This window comes from Eptesicus fuscus, chromosome 17 (assembly GCF_027574615.1).
Source record: "Eptesicus fuscus isolate TK198812 chromosome 17, DD_ASM_mEF_20220401, whole genome shotgun sequence".
Taxonomy (NCBI): Eukaryota; Metazoa; Chordata; class Mammalia; order Chiroptera; family Vespertilionidae; genus Eptesicus; species Eptesicus fuscus.
This window is the reverse complement of record NC_072489.1, coordinates 39,172,443-39,190,837: the sequence shown is the minus strand read 5'-3', so window position 1 is coordinate 39,190,837 and position 18,395 is coordinate 39,172,443. Positions and strand designations below refer to the sequence as shown.

Genomic DNA, 18,395 nt, shown 5'->3' with positions numbered 1-18,395 from the left:
ACTCCCTTTCTCACTGAAGGTGCCAGTGGGAGATATCATCCTACAGTAAGCAAAGGGGATGTCAAGGAGAAGAGCTGATTCTGCAGTTCATCTCTTGGGCTTCTTAGTGACCAGGAGCTGTACATGTCAGTGATTCTCAATCCTGCTGCACATTAAAATTCTCAGGACCTGGAGATGCCAGGGCTGCACACTCAATCATTTAATACTAGAGGCCCGGTGCACGGATTTGTGCACCAGTGGGGTCCCTGGGGCCTGGCCTGTGCAGATTGGGCCAAAACTGGCTCTCCAACATCCCCTGAGGGATCCTGGATTGTGAGAGGGTGCAGGCCAGGCCGAGGGACCCCACCGGTGCACAATTGGGGCCAGAGAGGGCTCCGGGGTGTGTTCAACACATCTCACCCAGTCCCGATCGGCTGGACCCCAGCAGCAAGCTAACCTACTGGTTGGAGCGTCTGCCCCCTGGTGGTCAGTGCATGTCATAGTTACTGGTCAAATGGTTGGACACTTAGCATATTAGGCTTTTGTTATAGGATGTGTCTCTGGGGTGGGGCTCAAGCACCATTGTTTTTAAAGTTTCCCAGGTGACTCTAATATATAGTTAGGGTTGAGAACTCAGGGGGATGTGTGTAAAGATTGAGCTTTTTCCTGTTTTGCTGGGCTTTTTCTTTTTTAATTAGCCCAGTAATCTTGAACTAAATAGGAGCTATCATTGCAAAGGTTTTCCAAGGCCAGATATTTAAAAAGGACTCACCAGACTCCACAGAGAATACCCATGTAAGGCTTTCATTTACAGCAAAGAATACAGGCAGCAGGAGAGAGAGTTCAAATAAACATTGGGGTCTGAGAGTCAGGGAGAACACTTAGTCTCCAGATGAATCACAGGATGTCTGTGTAAGGAATATTGGCTTTAGAAGGGCTCAACGCAGAAGTTTCCGGTGGGGATTTAATGCTCCACTGGTCATGCAGTCACGCCAGGCCGACCACAGATTATCAGTAAAGAAACTGACCTTGGGGGTTGACAGTAGGAATTTTGGACTTTAAACGTGTCACAAATCCCACTACCCTTATCTTTGCTGAGAGCAAGGATCAGCAAACTTTTTCTGCAAAGGGCAGATAATGTTTTAGGCTTTGTAGGCCATGTCTGTGTCTCAGCTTCTCAGTTCTGCTGTTGTAGCACGAAAGCCACCTTAGACAATATGTAAATTAATGAGCATGGCTGGTTCCAGTAAAGATTTGTTTATAAAAACTGGTGCAGGACAGATTTGGCCTGGAGGCCCTGGTTTGCCAGTGCCTGACCAAAGTCAAAACCAGACACCAGGCATCCTGGAGCTAAAGCTAGAGCTTTTCCACTCTGGCTGTAACTCACCTCGATCATATATAACCTTGTTTTCAGTTTTTAATAACTTTATTGAGGAGCTGGTATTAGGAAACTGCTAACCTGAAATTTAATGGCATCTTCTTATATTTTCTCTGTTGAGCAGTGATCAAATCTTCCTCCCAAATTGAGTCCATGAAATCAATTCAGCTTAACAAATATTTGTGTAAGGGCTACATTTTGAGGGGATTGGGGAGCCAGGACTGGGACTCCTGAAACAATTAGGTGATTGTTTAAGGCAGTAAGTATTCAAATGAGTGGGCCCAAATGACAGTCACTGATGGGTCCAGAGATGGGAAAGTCAAATTACAGTGTGGTTATTCTTGGGGCTTCCTAGGAGAGCTGGGACTCAGCCTGGGCCTTTACACCTGGCTGGATTTGCACCAACAGCGGGGAACTGTTCCATCTGCTGAGTGCACAGTGTGAGTGGTGCCCCCGGAGTTGTGCACAGTGTGAGTGGTGCCCCCGGAGTTGTGCACAGTGTGAGTGGCGCCCCCGGAGTTGTGCACAGTGTGAGTGGCGCCCCCGGAGTTGTGCAGCCAGTGCTTCTTAGAAGAAGAGGCTCTGCAGGTGGATCCCACATGGGGGACAGGGAGGGAGGAGTTTGTGAGCAGTGGCAATGATCTCTTCAGGGAGAATGGGAAGTGGATCATTCCGTCAGGCAGGGCTTTGGCAAGGTAGAGGAATTGGGGTCCAATCTCAAAAGCAGTTTGAAGATTTTGAGCAAAAGAGAAAGTTGAAACAGTGGGGAGAACCTGGTAATGATTTCTTAGGTCACCAGCTCCCCTTCTAGAAACCATGCATAGACCTAATGGAAGGACTTTCTAGATCAGGGCAGTGCTAATATGTCTCATCCAAAGCACCTGATCATGTTCGCTGGACACAGGAGCCAACTTGGCTTCCACTGGCCAAAGATGCAGAGATAATTACTGCAACAAATTTAAACACATGAAGTATGTTTAATCCATGAATTCATAAAGATACTTTAAAATAACTCATTGGTCATCTTTGGAGGATACTAGAGGACCTACTCGTTATTTTAAAAGCTGGTAAATAAAGGAAAAGAGGCAACACATCTGTCCTGCCTTTCATAAACAAACTGTACCTCAAGGTGACCGAGCACTTAATGAAGGAAAATTTCCCTTTATGGAAGTGTTTAGCCTATGAATGAAGAAAAAATGAATAAATTTGAATGTCAGCCTTTTGAAGCCCTAATAATTAATAGAGATCTTAGTGACGATCATAAATAGCTGTTAACATCACAAAAAGAAAGATAACCAGGAAATATGTATTCCCTTGATGGACACCATGACCTATAAATTCTTGACAAAACAAATCAAGCCTCCATACCTAGTAGCAGTTTATCCTATCTAATAAAAGAATAATATGCAAATTTACTGTCACTCCAACACACAAGATGGCTGCCCCCATGTGGTCAAAGATGACTGCCTCCATGTGGACACAAGATGGCCAGCAGGGGAGGGTAGTTGGGAGGGACCAGGCCTGCAAGGGAGGGCAGTTGGCGGCAGGAGAGGGCAGTTAGGGGTGACCAGGCCGACAGAGGAGGGAAGTTGAGGGTGACCGGGCCTGCAGGGAAGGGGAGTTGTGGGGGGGGACCCAAGCCTGAAGGGGAGAGCAGTTGGGGGGACTAGGCCTGCAGGGGAGGGCAGTTAGGGGCAAACAGGCTAGCAGGGGAGCAGTTAGACATCAATCAGGCTGGCAGGGGATTGGTTAGGGGTGATCAGGCTGGCAGGCAGAAGTGGTTAGGGGCAATCAGGAAGGCAGGCAGGCAAGCAGTTGGGAGCCAGCAGTCCTGGATTGTGAGGGGGCAGTCGGACATTCCCCAAGGGCTCCCAGATTGGAGAGGGTGCAGGCTGGGCTGAGGGACACACACCCCCGTGCACAAATTTCATGCACCGGGCCTCTAGTAGGAATATAAAATACAGCATTAAACTTACACCACAGGCCCCACCAGTGTGGGTCAGTGGTTGAGTATTGACCTATGAACCCAGAGGTCACAGTTTGATTCCCCATTAGGGCACATCCAGATTGAGGGCTTAATCTCCAGTAGGGGGCATGCAGGAGTCAGCCAATCAATGATTGTCTCTCATTGATGTTTCTATCTCTTTCTCCTTCTCTGAAATCAATAAAAACATATTTAAAAACAAACAAACTTACACCACAGGGACACGAGCAGAAAAATTGAGGCTGGGAAACTCTGAAGGACAAACAACATCAATTCTTTAACAAAAAATAGCAAGGGGGGGCAGGTGGGGGTGCACCTGTGGATTAAAAGAGATGTAAGATATTTCAGTTAATTGCAATATATGGGCTTAATTTACATCTCAGTTTGAGCAACCTGAAAAAAATGAAGAATTGTGAACACTGACTTGATAATTAATGAATTACTTAAATGTTTTAGATGACAGTGGTTTTATGGATATATATATATGTATAGCATGTCCCCAACAAATGTATACACACTTTAACAGCTGATAGCTCAATTGATGTTTCTTTCTTTTCAGATTTAACCCATTGGAATATATAATTATTCAAAGTGTATATACATTTTTGGGTACACCCTGTATATTCCCTGTCTTTTAGCAATTACTGCTAGAATATTTACAGATGAAATTATATGTCTGGGGCCTTGGGATTTGTATTGAAATAATGGTGGAACTATACAAGGAGTATTGGAAAGTGAGATATTGGCCATGAGAGATCGTTGTTGAAGAGGGGTGATGAGTACGTTGGAATTCATAATACTGTTCACCACTTTGGTTAAGTATGAGACTTTCTGTGGTAAAACATTATTTTTTAAAATAACTTAGTGAGTTCCTGAACCAGGTTAAAGGGTTCCAAGCATCAGGAATAAAGGACAGGTTAGGAATATTGACTGTATTTGCATCTTGACTCCTTGATTCTTTCATGTGGATCTGTCCAAGGTAGGGGAAAAAGGGACTGGGTCCTGGGCAGACAGAGCCAAACAGGGTGAGCATCTGTCTCTGTCCAGCCAAAGGTGACCATAGCAGACATACCCCTTTAGGATTTGAATTCATCCGCTAAGCTTATCCAAACTTTTCTTCTGGCCTTTTTTTCCTGTAACAACTAGGCCTTCTGCAGAGACCAAACTACAACAGACACCATCAAGCCCTGTAGATGCCACACCTGGCTACACACCAGAATCCCTTATTAAAAACTTCTGATTTCTGTCTGCCACCTGCTTACCAGATTTGAGTCAGCATGTAGGAATCTATATTTTTACCAAGCAACTTGGGTGATTCTTCCCAGGACCAGCCCAGGGCTGGTCCATAAACCAGCATTTGAGATCCATTCAGTTGTCCATCTTACCTGCATTTCTTGTAAAGAGAGGAAAAAGATGTTACAAGTGACTTGTGGTGCCTTTTTCTTCCTCACTGTCAGGTGTCAGTGCTACAGAATCAAGGCCGAGAGATGATGCTGGTAACTAGTGGAGCCGTAGCTTTCGGCAAGCAACGCTTACGCCATGAGATCCTTCTGTCTCAGAGCGTGAGGCAGGCCCTGCACTCGGGGCAGAACCAGCTGAAGGAGATGGTGAGTGCTGCTTCCCACCCCTTGGAATGGGCCCTCAGCCCTCCTTCCCTCTCTCTCAACTACACCTTGTCTGTTGGTGTGTTCCAGGCAATTCCTGTCTTAGAAGCCCGAGCCTGTGCAGCCGCGGGACAGAGTGGACTGATGGCCTTGTATGAAGCCATGTTTACCCAGTACAGCATCTGTGCTGCCCAGGTGAGAGGCTGGCCTTTGCAAGGGGGCATGGGACCCGTGAGGGTGATTCCCATGGAGCAAGAAGATCATGAGCAGGGCTGTGGAGCAGACCACCAGGAGACAGTCTGGGCTTCAGCACTTGCTAGTTGGGAGATCTGGAGAAACTCTTTCAATCTAACCTTTTTGTGCCTCAGTCTCTTCCTCTGAAAAATGAGGATAACATCAGTGCCTATGTCAGAGGGTTTTTGATGGGCTTACTGAGAAAATACTACATGAAAAACATGTAATGCAGTGTTTAATAACAAGTGTTAGCTCTGGTTGTTATACTAGTACCTCTTAGGGCTGCAGCTGCTAATTCTTCTGAAGATAGATATCTTTATTTCATTGGCTTGCTTCACTTGGTAGTGGTTGCCTTAGATACCACTAAGCATTGAAGGTAAAAAGGAATGTTGGTGGTTGGTTAGGTTTTTATTCATTCAGCAAATATTTTTGGGGTACCTATGGTGTACCAAGGAATCTGTTAAGCATTGGGTATACTGTGGTGAACAAGTCAGCCATGGTTCCTGTCTCCATGGAATTTAGAAATTTTTAGTGATTACCTCTGAATGTTCTAGAACCTTCTTTCTACCTTATTTATTTTTTACCTAAATTTCCAGAATTTTAATAAATTGTATTTTTCATCAACTAAACAACTACATACTGAATAGAAAGATCTAAATATCACGAAACAACTGAATGGTCACTTCACAAAACAACTGAAAATAATCTAACTCCCCAGGTTATTCTTTTCAGACGCCCTTGCTGCCTCTGATCACTTACACGGGTTATTTTACACAGGTGATGATATATGTGCATCTTTCACTTCCCATTGCTTTGTGTCCCCCTCATTTTCACAGTTGTTATTCAGTGGTGTTCTGGAATTATACTAGAGTGTCCTTGAAAAAGTGAGCTGAAACATAAAGGTGTGGACTTACCCACCTGTTTCCTGTGGCTGGAGATCCCACTCTCTCTCATCTTAGCTTTTGTGGTTTTTTTTTTTCCTGTTAGCATAAATACAATGGAAATCTCAATTTCTGTCACCTTTTATTATCAGTTCTTCTCTGCTACAATCCGATGACAGTCTTAGTCTTTAATTTTTAAAAAATACCTGGAGCCAAATGAGGAAACTTACATCCAAGAACTATGTTTTTGTTTTGTTTTGCTTTTTCCCAGGTTTGATTTTTCTTTTTTTTTTTTTAGGTGTTTTGGTTGTTGGTTTTTCGGTGTGTGTTTTTTTAAAATATATTTTTATTGATTGCAGAGAGGAAGAGAGAGATAGAAACATCAACGACGAGAGAATCATTGATCAGCTGCCCCCTGTATGCCCCCTACTAGGGATTGAGGCCGCAACCCAGGCATGTGCCCTGACTGAGAATCGAACTGGGACCTCCTGGTTCATAGGTTCACACTCAACCACTGAGTCACGCCGGCCAGGCAGTTGTTGGTTTTTTAATATGTTTTTATTGCTGTTAGAGAGAGAAGAAGGGAGAGGGAGAGAGAGATAGAAGCACCAATGAGAGAGAAACTTTGATCAGCTGCCTCTTGCACGCCCCCTACTGTGGATCATGCCTGCAACCTGGACATGTGCCCTGACCGGGAATCAAACCAGCAACCTCTTGGTGCATGGGTCAACAACCACTGAGCCACACTGGTTAGACCTTTTTTTTTTTTTTTTTTTTTTAATGAAAGTCACATTAAAAGTCAGTGCACAGTAACCATCGTTTCCATTAATGTTGATGTGAAGAAAGAGCTCTGCCCCCTCCACTTTCCAGCAAGCATCCGCCCTGGGCCCCTTCCTGTGCCTTCCCCACTGATCTTACCTACCAGAAGTCTTTGCCCTTTGTACCTTAGCCTGTGGTTCCTTGTTTTCTTTACTAATCTCGTTTGAAGACCATTTTCAGGGGCTGTGGAAATCTCCAGTAAGTTGTCAAGTTAAAGACTTAAACAAGTAAAGCAGCTTATTTTTTCTTCATGGACGTGACACTGGTTTGCCTGCTAACAGGTTGTCCTTCTCCAGGCACATAGTTTTCTCTCTTAGAGCTCTTGTCTCCTCTCTCTTGCGTGTTCAGTTGTTTGAGCAATAGGTATTTTCACTGGACCTTTATACCTTCTGCTTGCCTCTCCTACATACATGTGGTTACTTTTATTGTTTGACCTTTCACCACCAGGACTAGAATCCATTGTTTGCCTTTGACTTAGTCCTGTTTCCTACAGGACTAAGCTTTTCTGAAAAGGAGTTCATGATCTATCCGTACAAAAACAGGCCTTATTCCATCTTACCCAGATCCTCAACGTTTTTATTCTTCATCCCGGCAGCTGGTACAGGGCCTGGTGTTCCAGAAGTACTCAATAAATATTCTATGGAATGAGTGAGTGAATTATTTCCCTAAGACATTACCATTTGGTCTTCTTCACTCACATTTTGTATGTCATTCAGGCTGCTGTTACCTTAGTTACCATTGCCCAACCCCAGTTCAGGGCTCAGCCTTTCCCACTGTTTAGACCCTTCCTCCTTGACCACCTGCCTCCAACCTTCCTACTTCAGCCTGCCTTTCACCACAAGAGCCCCCTTCCTTACCCATCAGAGGGTTTTTGGTGAAACGTTTTTTCATGAGCTTCAGGGTTGGTTGCCATTTAGTTTCTTGACACCATCCCCCCTTTACCTCTCTCCCCTGCTAAACCCTGCCGAAAACTTGGATTCAGGCAGGGAAGCAGGGTTGACCACCAGCTCTCCACTCTACCTCTGAGCAGCGTATGCTCATCCCCTGCCCTGAACTAAGTTACATTTAGCCCTTGTTTCAGTGTGTGACTAAAGAGTCACCTCCATACACCTCTCAGATTAGCCCCACATGCTCTCATACAACTCCAGTAGTGGTTGGCCGCAGAGTGAGAACAGTGATGACACAGCCCTATTTCCTTTTATCTCAGACACTTCCCAGCAGGGAAAACCATTCATTCATTCGCTCACCAAATGTTTCTATGCCTGAATCAGATGCTAGGATACAAAGATATTTTAGAAGTTAATGACAGTCATTACTTTCCCCAAAAACGCTCCAAAGTAGATACATTCATTTTTCTTAATTTTGTAAATGGGTGAGATTTGGTAGTGCCCTGAGAATTAAAGTACTTTTACAAGAAGTCCTGATCTTCCAAGTCATTCTAACTTTTTCCTCATATCTAGAATAAGTGAGTAGGCATCAAAGATGTGTGTTCCATTCCAATCTGTGTAGGATTGCAGAATCCTAATGTTTAACTTCTCCAGTCTTAGCATCTTTTGTAAGCTATACCTAGGAATTTCATCATTTTTCTCCCCCCTGTGTTTTTGATCTCTTTAAACCTTTAGATTTTGGTGACCAATTTGGATTTCCACGATGAACAGAAGCGCCGGAATCTCAATGGAACACTTCATGAGCTCCTCCGAATGAACATCGTCCCCATTGTCAACACAAATGACGCTGTTGTCCCCCCAGCTGAGCCCAATAGTGATCTCCAGGGGGTAAATGTGGGTAAAATGCTCCGAAGGGTCGAGCATGCCAGAGACACTAACGCCACGCGGTGCTGCCTGTACTAACACCGGAAGTCTGGTTCTAACGAGGTGGAAATTGGGAGTGAGTGGTGTCCTGACCAGTGGGGCATAAGCTCTCCTGGAGTCGGAGGGTTTCCTTCAGCGGGGTTAGGTGTGATCGCGATTGAAGCTGCTGCTGTGAGCATGGCTTGTGTATGTCAGTGGATAGAAGGGTGCATGTTTGGAAAGGGGGGTTGCCAGAGGGATGGTGTTCTGCAGACAGAGGGGCCTGCGGAGCCTGGCTGAGCGTTTCTGTGAACTTCCTTTTGAACTGTGTAGTTCACTCATGACTTTTCACCTGCATTCCAGGTTATTAGTGTCAAAGATAATGACAGCTTGGCTGCCCGGCTGGCTGTGGAAATGAAAACTGACCTCTTGATTGTTCTTTCAGATGTAGAAGGTACAAAGTAACGCCTTTTCCTTTTATCCAGCCTTTGTTGTAAATACGACATGTGTGAGCATGGGTTTCCCTCTTTCTTTGAGTCCTTCTGATCTTTTTTTCTATGGAACATTATTTTCTGAGCCATGTGGTATGATGAAGGGTTTTTATGGCTCAGAAGAAGGTGGGGGAGTCTGGGAGATGCAGTTTAAATGCTGAAAGATTGTCGTTTTCCAGCACTTTCATTTTGTTTTTTATAACAGCTTTATGGAGAATTGATTCACAGACCATACCATTCACCTGTTTAAAGTTTACAATCCAGTGATTTTTAGTGTCATCATACAGTTTTTCAACCCTCACCACAATTTTAGAACGTTTTTATCCCCACCACAAGAATCCCATCCCCATTAGTAGTCACTGTTCACTTCCCCAGAGACTCTCCAACCCCACGCAGCCCTCAGTCTGCATGGTCTCTGTTGATTTGCCTGTTCTGGACATTTTATATAAATGGAACCATACACTAATGCTGCTTTGAACCTTTATGTACAAGTGTTAGTATGGATGTATTTTTTATTTTACTGAGGAGCAGAATTGTTGGATCATAAGGTGTAACTCTTTGAAAGAAATGCCAGACTGTTTTTCAAACCATGTATATACCATTTAGCCATGCAAACCATTTCCAGAATGGTATAAAATGCACCCTTTTACAATCCCACTCACAGTAGACAAGGGCTCTTGTTTCTCCACATCCACAACACTTACCTCTTGTCATCTGCCTTTTTTATTATAGCCATCCTAGTGGTGTGGAGTGGTACATCATCTTATTTTTTATCACTTTCAGTTTTTAATATAATTCATGAGACATACCATTTTAAATTGGAGCCACTGCAGAAAATCCAGGCTGTCTGGCCACCTTGGATAATGTATTACTCCCTTTTTCCCTTCTCAGGGAGGGGCCCCTCGTGGCTCCAGTTTGACTCTCCATTCACTCTTCCACTTTGCTGAGTTGTACCCATTTACATTTTGACCCGTAAAGAACATGAGCTGTGTCAAAAACAGGCCAAATCTACAGGATCCGCAAAGCTCCCCATTACATTCCCAGGAAGTCAGAAAAGCCAGTTTAGTACCCAGCCCACCCCCCAGGCAGAATAACCTGTGCCAAGGACATGGCCCATGCTCTGATGCTGGCAAACATTCACTTACTAAGCTGGTTATAAAGTATGCAAGGTGCGTCCTGGAGCTGTTCCTCAGGGGGGTGGACTCCCGGAATCCCCCATCCTCCTTCCTGGGTAGAGCTGATGGAACAGCAGAATCCTTCTGGATGGGTTAAGTACAGAGTGGTTGGCAGTCCCTGGGAGGCCTCTCTTGAGGGACATTTACTTCCATTAAAGCAGTATGACTGACTCTTGTTTACTTTTTAGGCCTCTTTGACAGCCCCCCAGGGTCAGATGATGCAAAGCTCATTGACACATTTTATCCTGGAGATCAGCAGTCTGTGACATTTGGCACCAAGTCAAGAGTGGGAATGGGTGGCATGGAAGCCAAGGTAAGAATCTGGTGCCTTTACCACCTGTAACATTTATTAAGCCAAAATACCATTTTATCATTTTTACTTTTGTAATTCTTTACAGGCTAATGGTGCACATGCTAGGCACATAACACAATTACATATGCACATATCTAAATATAGGTGTAACCTTTTGCACTCGGATGTCGAGTGTGACTCGACACGGTTAGCATTAGAATAAAGGAATCGAGAAAAAAGCAAGCGAGTGCAAAGGGTTAATATTGTGTACCTGTATTGAGTCATGTTTGTGTATGTTTTTTTTATTAATATTCTGTATTATATAAAGGATATTCATATTGTAAACTCCTTAAGGGCAAGGTCTGTATAGTTTTCATAATTCATAAATCCTCTAATGTTATCAGCTCAAATATTTTTTGATGACATCTTGCAAAAATTCTTCTCTTCCATTAATTTTTCTAAGAAGTTATGCCCTTAAGGTACAGCCTCATATGTAGCAATGGTAGAGATGAGGACAAAAGCCCCATTCACAAAAGCTAAAAGTACTCAGCTTCAGACTTGGCCAGACACCCGGCGGGACACTGAGTTGAGGCTCAGTGCGTCAGATGTGGACATGGGGAGTCCCAGTGTAGAGTCTTGGAGAGGGAACGCTGAGCAGGAAGGGCAGATTGGCTCACCTTTAGGCAGCACACGCCACGGTTGGACTGGAAAGCGTGATGGGCTGGTTGTGTTTTCGGAGCTTCTGAAACGGTCCTTTGTATTCTTAAATTGCTCCGCATCACATTGTATTTTATTTTATTTTTATTTTTATTTTTATTTTTATTTATCGTAATAATAAAAAGCCAAGAGGTGTCACTACCGAAACAACCAATTGGTCGCCATGAGGTGCATGGAGCACCTCTTGGGCCCTCCCCTGCGGCCCACAGGCTCCTATCTAGCAAGGCTGGTGGCCGGAGGGGCAGCGGGCAGGTGGGCGTGGCGAGGCAGACGGGTGGGCGGGGCTGCGAGCACAGCAGGGCTGTGCGATTTCGCACTCTGGGCCTCTAGTTTTTTTTATATTTTATTGATTTTTTACAGAGAGGAAAGGAGAGGGACAGAGAGCTAGAAACATTGATGAGAGAGAAACATCGACTAGCTGCCTCTTGCACACCCCCTACCGGGGATGTGCCCGCAACTAATGTACATGCCCTTGACCGGAATTGAACCTGGGACCTTTCAGTCCACAGACCGACGCTCTGTCCACTGAGCCAAGCCGGTTTCGGCTCACATTGTATTTTAAATCTTTTGCAAATTTAAAGTGCGGGTGACAAGACCCTGCAAAGGTCTGAGTCTCATCTTTGGGTCTAACCTCTCCTCTAGGTGAAAGCGGCCCTCTGGGCTTTGCAGGGTGGCACTTCGGTGGTTATTGCCAATGGAACCCACCCGAAAGTGTCTGGGCATGTCATCACAGACATCGTAGAGGGAAAGAAAGTTGGCACCTTCTTTTCCGAAGTGAAGCCTGCAGGTAAGTATTCTTCATGGAGTCCTGTGGTCGATGATCGCTAGTGACACCATGACTTAGATGGGACTGCAGGCTGAGCTCTCATTCTGGGAACAGAGATCACAAAATTGATGTGCCGATGTTAGGAAATATTGTGTTTTGAACACTATTTGCAAAACGATTTTGCTTTGCTTTCGTAAAATTTATCTAACCTTCCTAATTAGGCCTCCTAATTCTCTCTAAAATCACTAAGTTAAAGAATATAAGACCATTTTATCAACAAATACTGTGCTAGGCCTGGGCTGGATGCCAGATACTAATAAACATGAGAGACGCCTAAGATATGGTTTGTGCTCTCACGTGTTCACAAAGATAGACCTGCATCACAATCTATGTTCAGACATGTAGACTTGTTAGGAAATGTCAGCCAAAGTGGAATTGAATGATGGAAACATGAGTTGTATTGTCTACCCCAGAAGTGCAGGCAAGTTTCTTGTGTTTATGCCTGAGTTAATCTGATATATCCTTTTGCCATTTTACTTGTCAGAGTGATCTCTGTATGTGCAACAGACATAGCAAGATACCAAGTGTATGATCTGTGCATGTGAGGAACCTATGCATGTGCTGAGATAGTGACAGGGAACTGCGCTGACCGTGATCTGATATTTGCAAATGTGCTTGCAGGCCCTACTGTTGAGCAGCAGGGAGAAATGGCTCGATCGGGAGGACGGATGTTGGCCACTTTGGAACCAGAGCAGGTAAAAACAACCTAGCTGATAGCTCTGTTGTTTTCAGAGTGGGTCATGCTGAGGTTTAGTACACAGTCAAACCTGCTCTCTCCCCCGTTGTTCCTCGTGTCCCCCAGTGTTATCTGGGTTTAGCAGCAAGGCCTGGCATGCTCAGAAGAGTAGATTTAAAGGAGCAGGCATGCATTCTTCTTGAATAATATTTGCTTAATTTTTACCTTTTTCTAGAGATCAGAGATTATCCATCATCTGGCTGATCTGTTGACAGACCATCGTGATGAGATCCTGTCAGCCAACAAGAAAGACTTGGAGGAGGCAGAGGGTAAATAACCTGGCAATTTGGAGTCAGTTTTAAGCAGGGTTTTGTTTAAGTCTTATATCATAATCTACCTAAAGTCAAGATCGTTATAGAAAATATCGTATATTCTGTATCCTATTTATTGAGGGTTGGTGGTTAATGTTCATTGGGCTCTTTCAAATTATACACACTACTCCCACCTCCTTTCCAAGATATTCCAGCACAACCTCCATAGGAGCTTTTTCCATTCCTTACATGGCTATTATGACAATTTCAAGACAAAAAAAGAAAAGATTAAAGACCTCACCATTTTAGACATTCAGCTAACAGTTGCTAACATTTCTTCATAGTTTTCTGTGTTGCCAGGCATTGTGCTAAAGGCTTAACAGACAGAATCTCATGTGCCCTGACCAGGAATCTAACCGTGACCTCCTAGTTCATAGGTCGATGCTCAACCACTGAGCCACACTGGCTGGGCCGACAGGATCTCATTTTATCTTTGCAATATCGCACTATGAGGTAGCTACTATTTATTATCCCGATTTTACAGAGGAGAAAAGAAGCAGTTTTCAGATGCCTGAAACCATGGCCAGTGACAGATCCAGATTTAAACCCAAATGGACTGTGTCTGTAAAATAGTTATAGAATAGTTTTGCAGCCTGTAATGAAAGACAGCTCATCTCCTAGTGTGTGTGGTCTGCCCAGGGTTAGCAACAGGCCCCAACAAAAATGCCCTCAAGGAGCTAATGGTAGAGGAGTGAGATGGCTGACAACTAAATATGTAGAGCCAGGTAGGCCCTCACTCTGTCTCGCCCTTTTCCTAATTCTCTGTCTTTGGCACCCTTAAATAATGGGGATTGATTTTAATGAGATTTTTTTATTTTATTTTCTCTTGAATAAATGTGCCTTAAATTAAACATCCAAGTTAGTTTTATGCCCTTAAAAGAAAGCTTGCAAGGCTTATCAACATTATTTCCATTCCTTAATACATGTTTGAGCCATTGCTTTCGAACTTCCTGTAGAGAAATGGAAATCTTTGATGACATCCTATCCATTAATTTAAAGTAAAAGAATTAAGACCCACAGATGTTTTTCAAAATCATATGACTCGTGGTTAGCATCCCAGTTATCTCTGGAAATTCACGAGACTACATGGTGGCTTGAGAACAAAGTCCTGGGTCATCATAAGCATGGTAAACCCTTTCACTCAGGAAGCCCATTGCAGGAAATTTATTCCAATAAAATACTTCAAGAGGAGAAAACAGCTCTATATGTGACGATTCTTAGAGCAGAATTATTTGTCACACTGAAAACTGGAAACAACCTGAGTGTCTGATAACGTAAGTGTGGTTAAGTGCATTAACCTGTATCAACTCAATGAAATATTTAGTAGTAATTAAATTTTTGCAACATGGAAAATGTACTTGCATTGTAAGGTGAAAAACTAGAGTGTAACATTTAACATGCACTATAATTAAAACTTGATTTTTAGCACACAGGAAAATGTGAAGAAAATTCATTCATATATAGTTAAATGATATTGGTATTGTTTGGTAGAATGATGGTTTAATTTCTTTTCTTTTTTTAAATATATTTTATTGATTTTTTACAGAGAGGAAGGGAGAGGGATAGAGAGTTAGAAACATCGATGAGAGAGATACATCGATCAGCTGCCTCCTGCACACCCTCTACTGGGGATATACCCGCAACCAAGGTACATGCCCTTGACCGGAATCGAACCCAGGACCCTTCAGTCCACAGGCCGATGCTCTATCCACTGAGCCAAACCGGCTAGGGCTAATTTCTTTTCTTAATATAAGGTTGGTTTCTCCTCTCCAAAAAAGAAATATTTTTATTATCTAGCTGGCTGTGGTTATTAAAAAGAAAGGGAAATTTTTCATAATCTCATGTCATTAACCACAGTGATGATTTGTGATGTGGGATTCCATATGGTTTTCCTGAGTATATATTCATGCATGTATTTGAACATGTGTATGTACAGAGAATCACTCCATGCATACCGTTGTATTTAAATTTAAAGAAAATTTTACTTGTTAACTTAAAATTCTATTTAAGTTTTTATTTTAAAAGAAAACATCTTCATTGCTTCTAATCATTTCTTATAAAAGATTAAAACAATGCAGAAACATAGATAGCGACCACCACTGTTCTTGATGCCTTCCAGACTTAGAAACATGTCATGTTTCATCAATAGGATCCTACCATACATACTATTTTGTAGTTTTCCTTTTCCACAAACTGTATTCTCCATATCATTTAATATAGCTATTTATGTTAACTGCATGGTAGCCCACTGCCTGATTTTATAGGTGGAACCCAGTTTCCCACTATTATAAAAATGCTGTGATAAGTATCCTCCTTACATTCAAGTTCACTCATGCAAATGATAAGCTTCTGGAGCTGAACTTGCACAAAAGGTGTAGGTTTATATACCTTTATATGGCGAGCTATTACCCTCAGAAAAGCTGTATAAATGGCCTGTCCTTGTTTTCCCGAGAGCCCCTTAATTCCATGTCTGTCCGAAGACGGCACCACACGCCCAGTAGGACAGTTGCTGCTGCCCAGGCCTCCTCCTTTATCATGCATTTTCACATCCCAGGGAGACTCGCACCTCCTCTGCTGAAACGACTGAGCCTCTCCACGTCCAAGTTGAACAGCCTGGCCATCGGTCTGCGGCAGATCGCAGCCTCCTCCCAGGACAGTGTGGGGCGCGTTTTGCGCCGGATCCGAGTTGCCAAAAACTTGGAACTAGAACAAGTGACTGTCCCAATCGGAGTCCTACTGGTCATCTTCGAGTCTCGCCCCGACTGTCTACCCCAGGTATGTGACTAATGCCGAGATAAATCTCCCAAAGGTGCTTTTTTTTTTTTTTTTTAAGTGAGAACGTTTATCTTCCACCACCAAAAAATAAATTTAAAAAAATATATTTTTTTATTGATTTCAGAGAGGAAGGGAGAGGGAGAGAGAAGTATGTGCTGCGCCGGCATGGCCAAGGGTGACCCTGAGTGGGGGCGGCTGAAAGGCTTAGAAAAGACAGACAAGAGAATGAAAGCTGGGTCTCGGTGGGACACTGCTTCCTCATGGAGAGACAGCGCCAGCGCCCACAAGCTGTGTCTTTATTTTATAGCCAGATTTCCACGAGGCAAAGTAAGGGCGTGGTCAGGATGTATACAACATTCTTGTGGGTTTCGATCCTTCTCAATTACATGAACCTGAACGCTATCACTCAGGCATCTGGGGCCACGTGTTCGGACCAAGCTTACAAGTACAGCTGTTGGCTATAATTGTGCTGGGAGGGCTCTGCCCTCCAAGCTGGGACTTGCATGTGGCCACGAGAGGACTGTGCCCTCTCATTAATCCGAGGCTTGAACCTGTCCAAATACTGTAGCTGCGCCCCACAGAAGTAGAAACATCAATGATGAGAGGGAATCATTGATCGGCTGCCTCCTGCACGCCCCCCACTGGGGATCGAACCCACAACCCAGGCATGTGCCCTTGGTGGGAATTGAACCTGGGACCCTTCAGTCCACAGGCCAACGCTCTATCCACTGAGACAAACCAGCTAGGGCCAAAAAAATAATTTTTGAGACTTTATTCTCATGTTCTTAAGGTAAATTATGTTGCTGGTTTTTCCAATAATTCTAAAGTAGGTATTTATATGTGCACTTTACAGTTGAAGAAACTGAAGTTTATAGAAGGTAGTAGTATTGTGAAACTTATTAATGTGGATCTAATTCTTAAACCCAGATGAATCTCCCTTACCACAGGAGCCCACTTCCAAGTATCTTAGCTCACTAGGTACTTTGTTCCTCACCCCAGAGTCCCTGCTAGCCTCCTGCAGGTCCTTCATCTCATAGTTGTTTTGCCCATGCGAAAAAGGGCCGTTTATTATCAGTGTCTCAGGTGGCTTCCTGTAGGTACATCTTAGAAAAAGAATGTCTAGCCCTAGCTGGTTTGGCTCAATGGATAGAGCGTCAGCCTGCGGACTGAAGGGTCCCAGGTTCAATTCTGGCCAAGGACACATGCCTGGGTTGCGGGCTCGATCCCCAGTGGGGGGCGTGCAGGAGGCAGCCAATCAATGATTCTCATCATTGATGTTTCTTTCTCTCCCTCTCCCTTCCTCTCTAAAATCAATAAAATATATATATTTTTAAAAACTATGGTATGTCTACACAATGGAATACTAAGCTGGTATAAAAAAGAAACTTTTTTTAAAAAAGAAAAAGAATGTCTAGTAGTGATGTAAACTATACTATAATCATCTTCCAGGAATCTGACATATGAGAAATCATGTATTAAAGAGCTTGCCAAGCAGCCATGCTCTTGCCCTAAACTTTCTCCCAGAAATCTTAGATTATCCCCCACTGGACTGTCCAGTACGATACCAGCTCTTTCTTTGGACAAGCCACGAAGTCTCAGGGAGAAAGTCTATTTAAAAACAAACAACCAGCACTCTTTACTCCATGGCATCAGTGACCATGGGAGTCCAGCATGCTCTGTGGAGGATTCTCCTTGAGGACCTAAAACCAGCCTGTTCACCATCCAGCCCCCTCTGCTGGTAGAAATGAGTCCTAGTCTCTGTGCAGCAGTGTCCATGAGGTCTCTGCTCCCTTTTAGCCACACTAGCTGACACTTCACACGGTAAAGGTTTCCTCTTTGGCCAACTGTAGCTGAGGTTCCTCGCTTGGATAGCCTCACAGAATCCTGAATCCTAAAAGTTGTATGCAGAATTCAGTGGGTTTGTGCATTTATCTGGAGAAAGTACATAACTTTTATGAGGGCTTCATGAGCAACAACAAACAAAGATTAAGAGCCACTGATCTGGAGGTGAACATATTCAGGCAGTGTTTTTAGGAAACTGTCTTTAGCTACTTAAAAAAAACAAAACAGGAAGGTTCTCCTTTACTGCAGAAGCACTCAGAAAGTTAAGCTCCAGGCCTTGGGTGACCAGGTCAATGACTGATCCTCCTCCTACATGGCCTGCTTCTTCCTTCCCAGACAGACTGTGCTCCGTTCCCAGCATCTCTGCCAGAGCTGGCGGGAGCCTGGTCCTCTCCAGGTTCTCAGCATCAGGCGTTCAGAGCTCTCAGAACAGTGACAGGGCCAGAGTAAGATGTGGCCAGCAGTGCTGCCCACCCTCTGCTCAGCAGGTGGAGCAAGCACCTGGGTCAGGAGGCAGCTGAGCACCCTGTCCTCCACTGTGGCCACCTTAGGGAGGGGCCA

The 18,395-nt window shown here is 43.9% G+C and overlaps 1 protein-coding gene across 2 annotated transcripts in view; it reads left to right on the top strand.

Moving 5' to 3' along the window:
- The window catches only part of ALDH18A1 (aldehyde dehydrogenase 18 family member A1), a 38,299-nt gene that overhangs the window by 10,969 nt on the left and 8,935 nt on the right, over window positions 1-18,395 (top strand). The window contains exons 4-12 of one of the 2 annotated variants that reach the window (XM_054729124.1): window positions 4,799-4,948; window positions 5,036-5,140; window positions 8,502-8,654; window positions 9,033-9,123; window positions 10,524-10,648; window positions 11,987-12,131; window positions 12,792-12,865; window positions 13,082-13,175; window positions 15,772-15,992. In XM_054729124.1, the coding sequence (XP_054585099.1) occupies window positions 4,799-4,948; window positions 5,036-5,140; window positions 8,502-8,654; window positions 9,033-9,123; window positions 10,524-10,648; window positions 11,987-12,131; window positions 12,792-12,865; window positions 13,082-13,175; window positions 15,772-15,992 (1,158 nt within the window). Of the gene's footprint in view, window positions 1-4,798; window positions 4,949-5,035; window positions 5,141-8,501; window positions 8,661-9,032; window positions 9,124-10,523; window positions 10,649-11,986; window positions 12,132-12,791; window positions 12,866-13,081; window positions 13,176-15,771; window positions 15,993-18,395 lie in introns of both variants that reach the window. The other variant, XM_054729123.1, reaches the window with a different exon arrangement.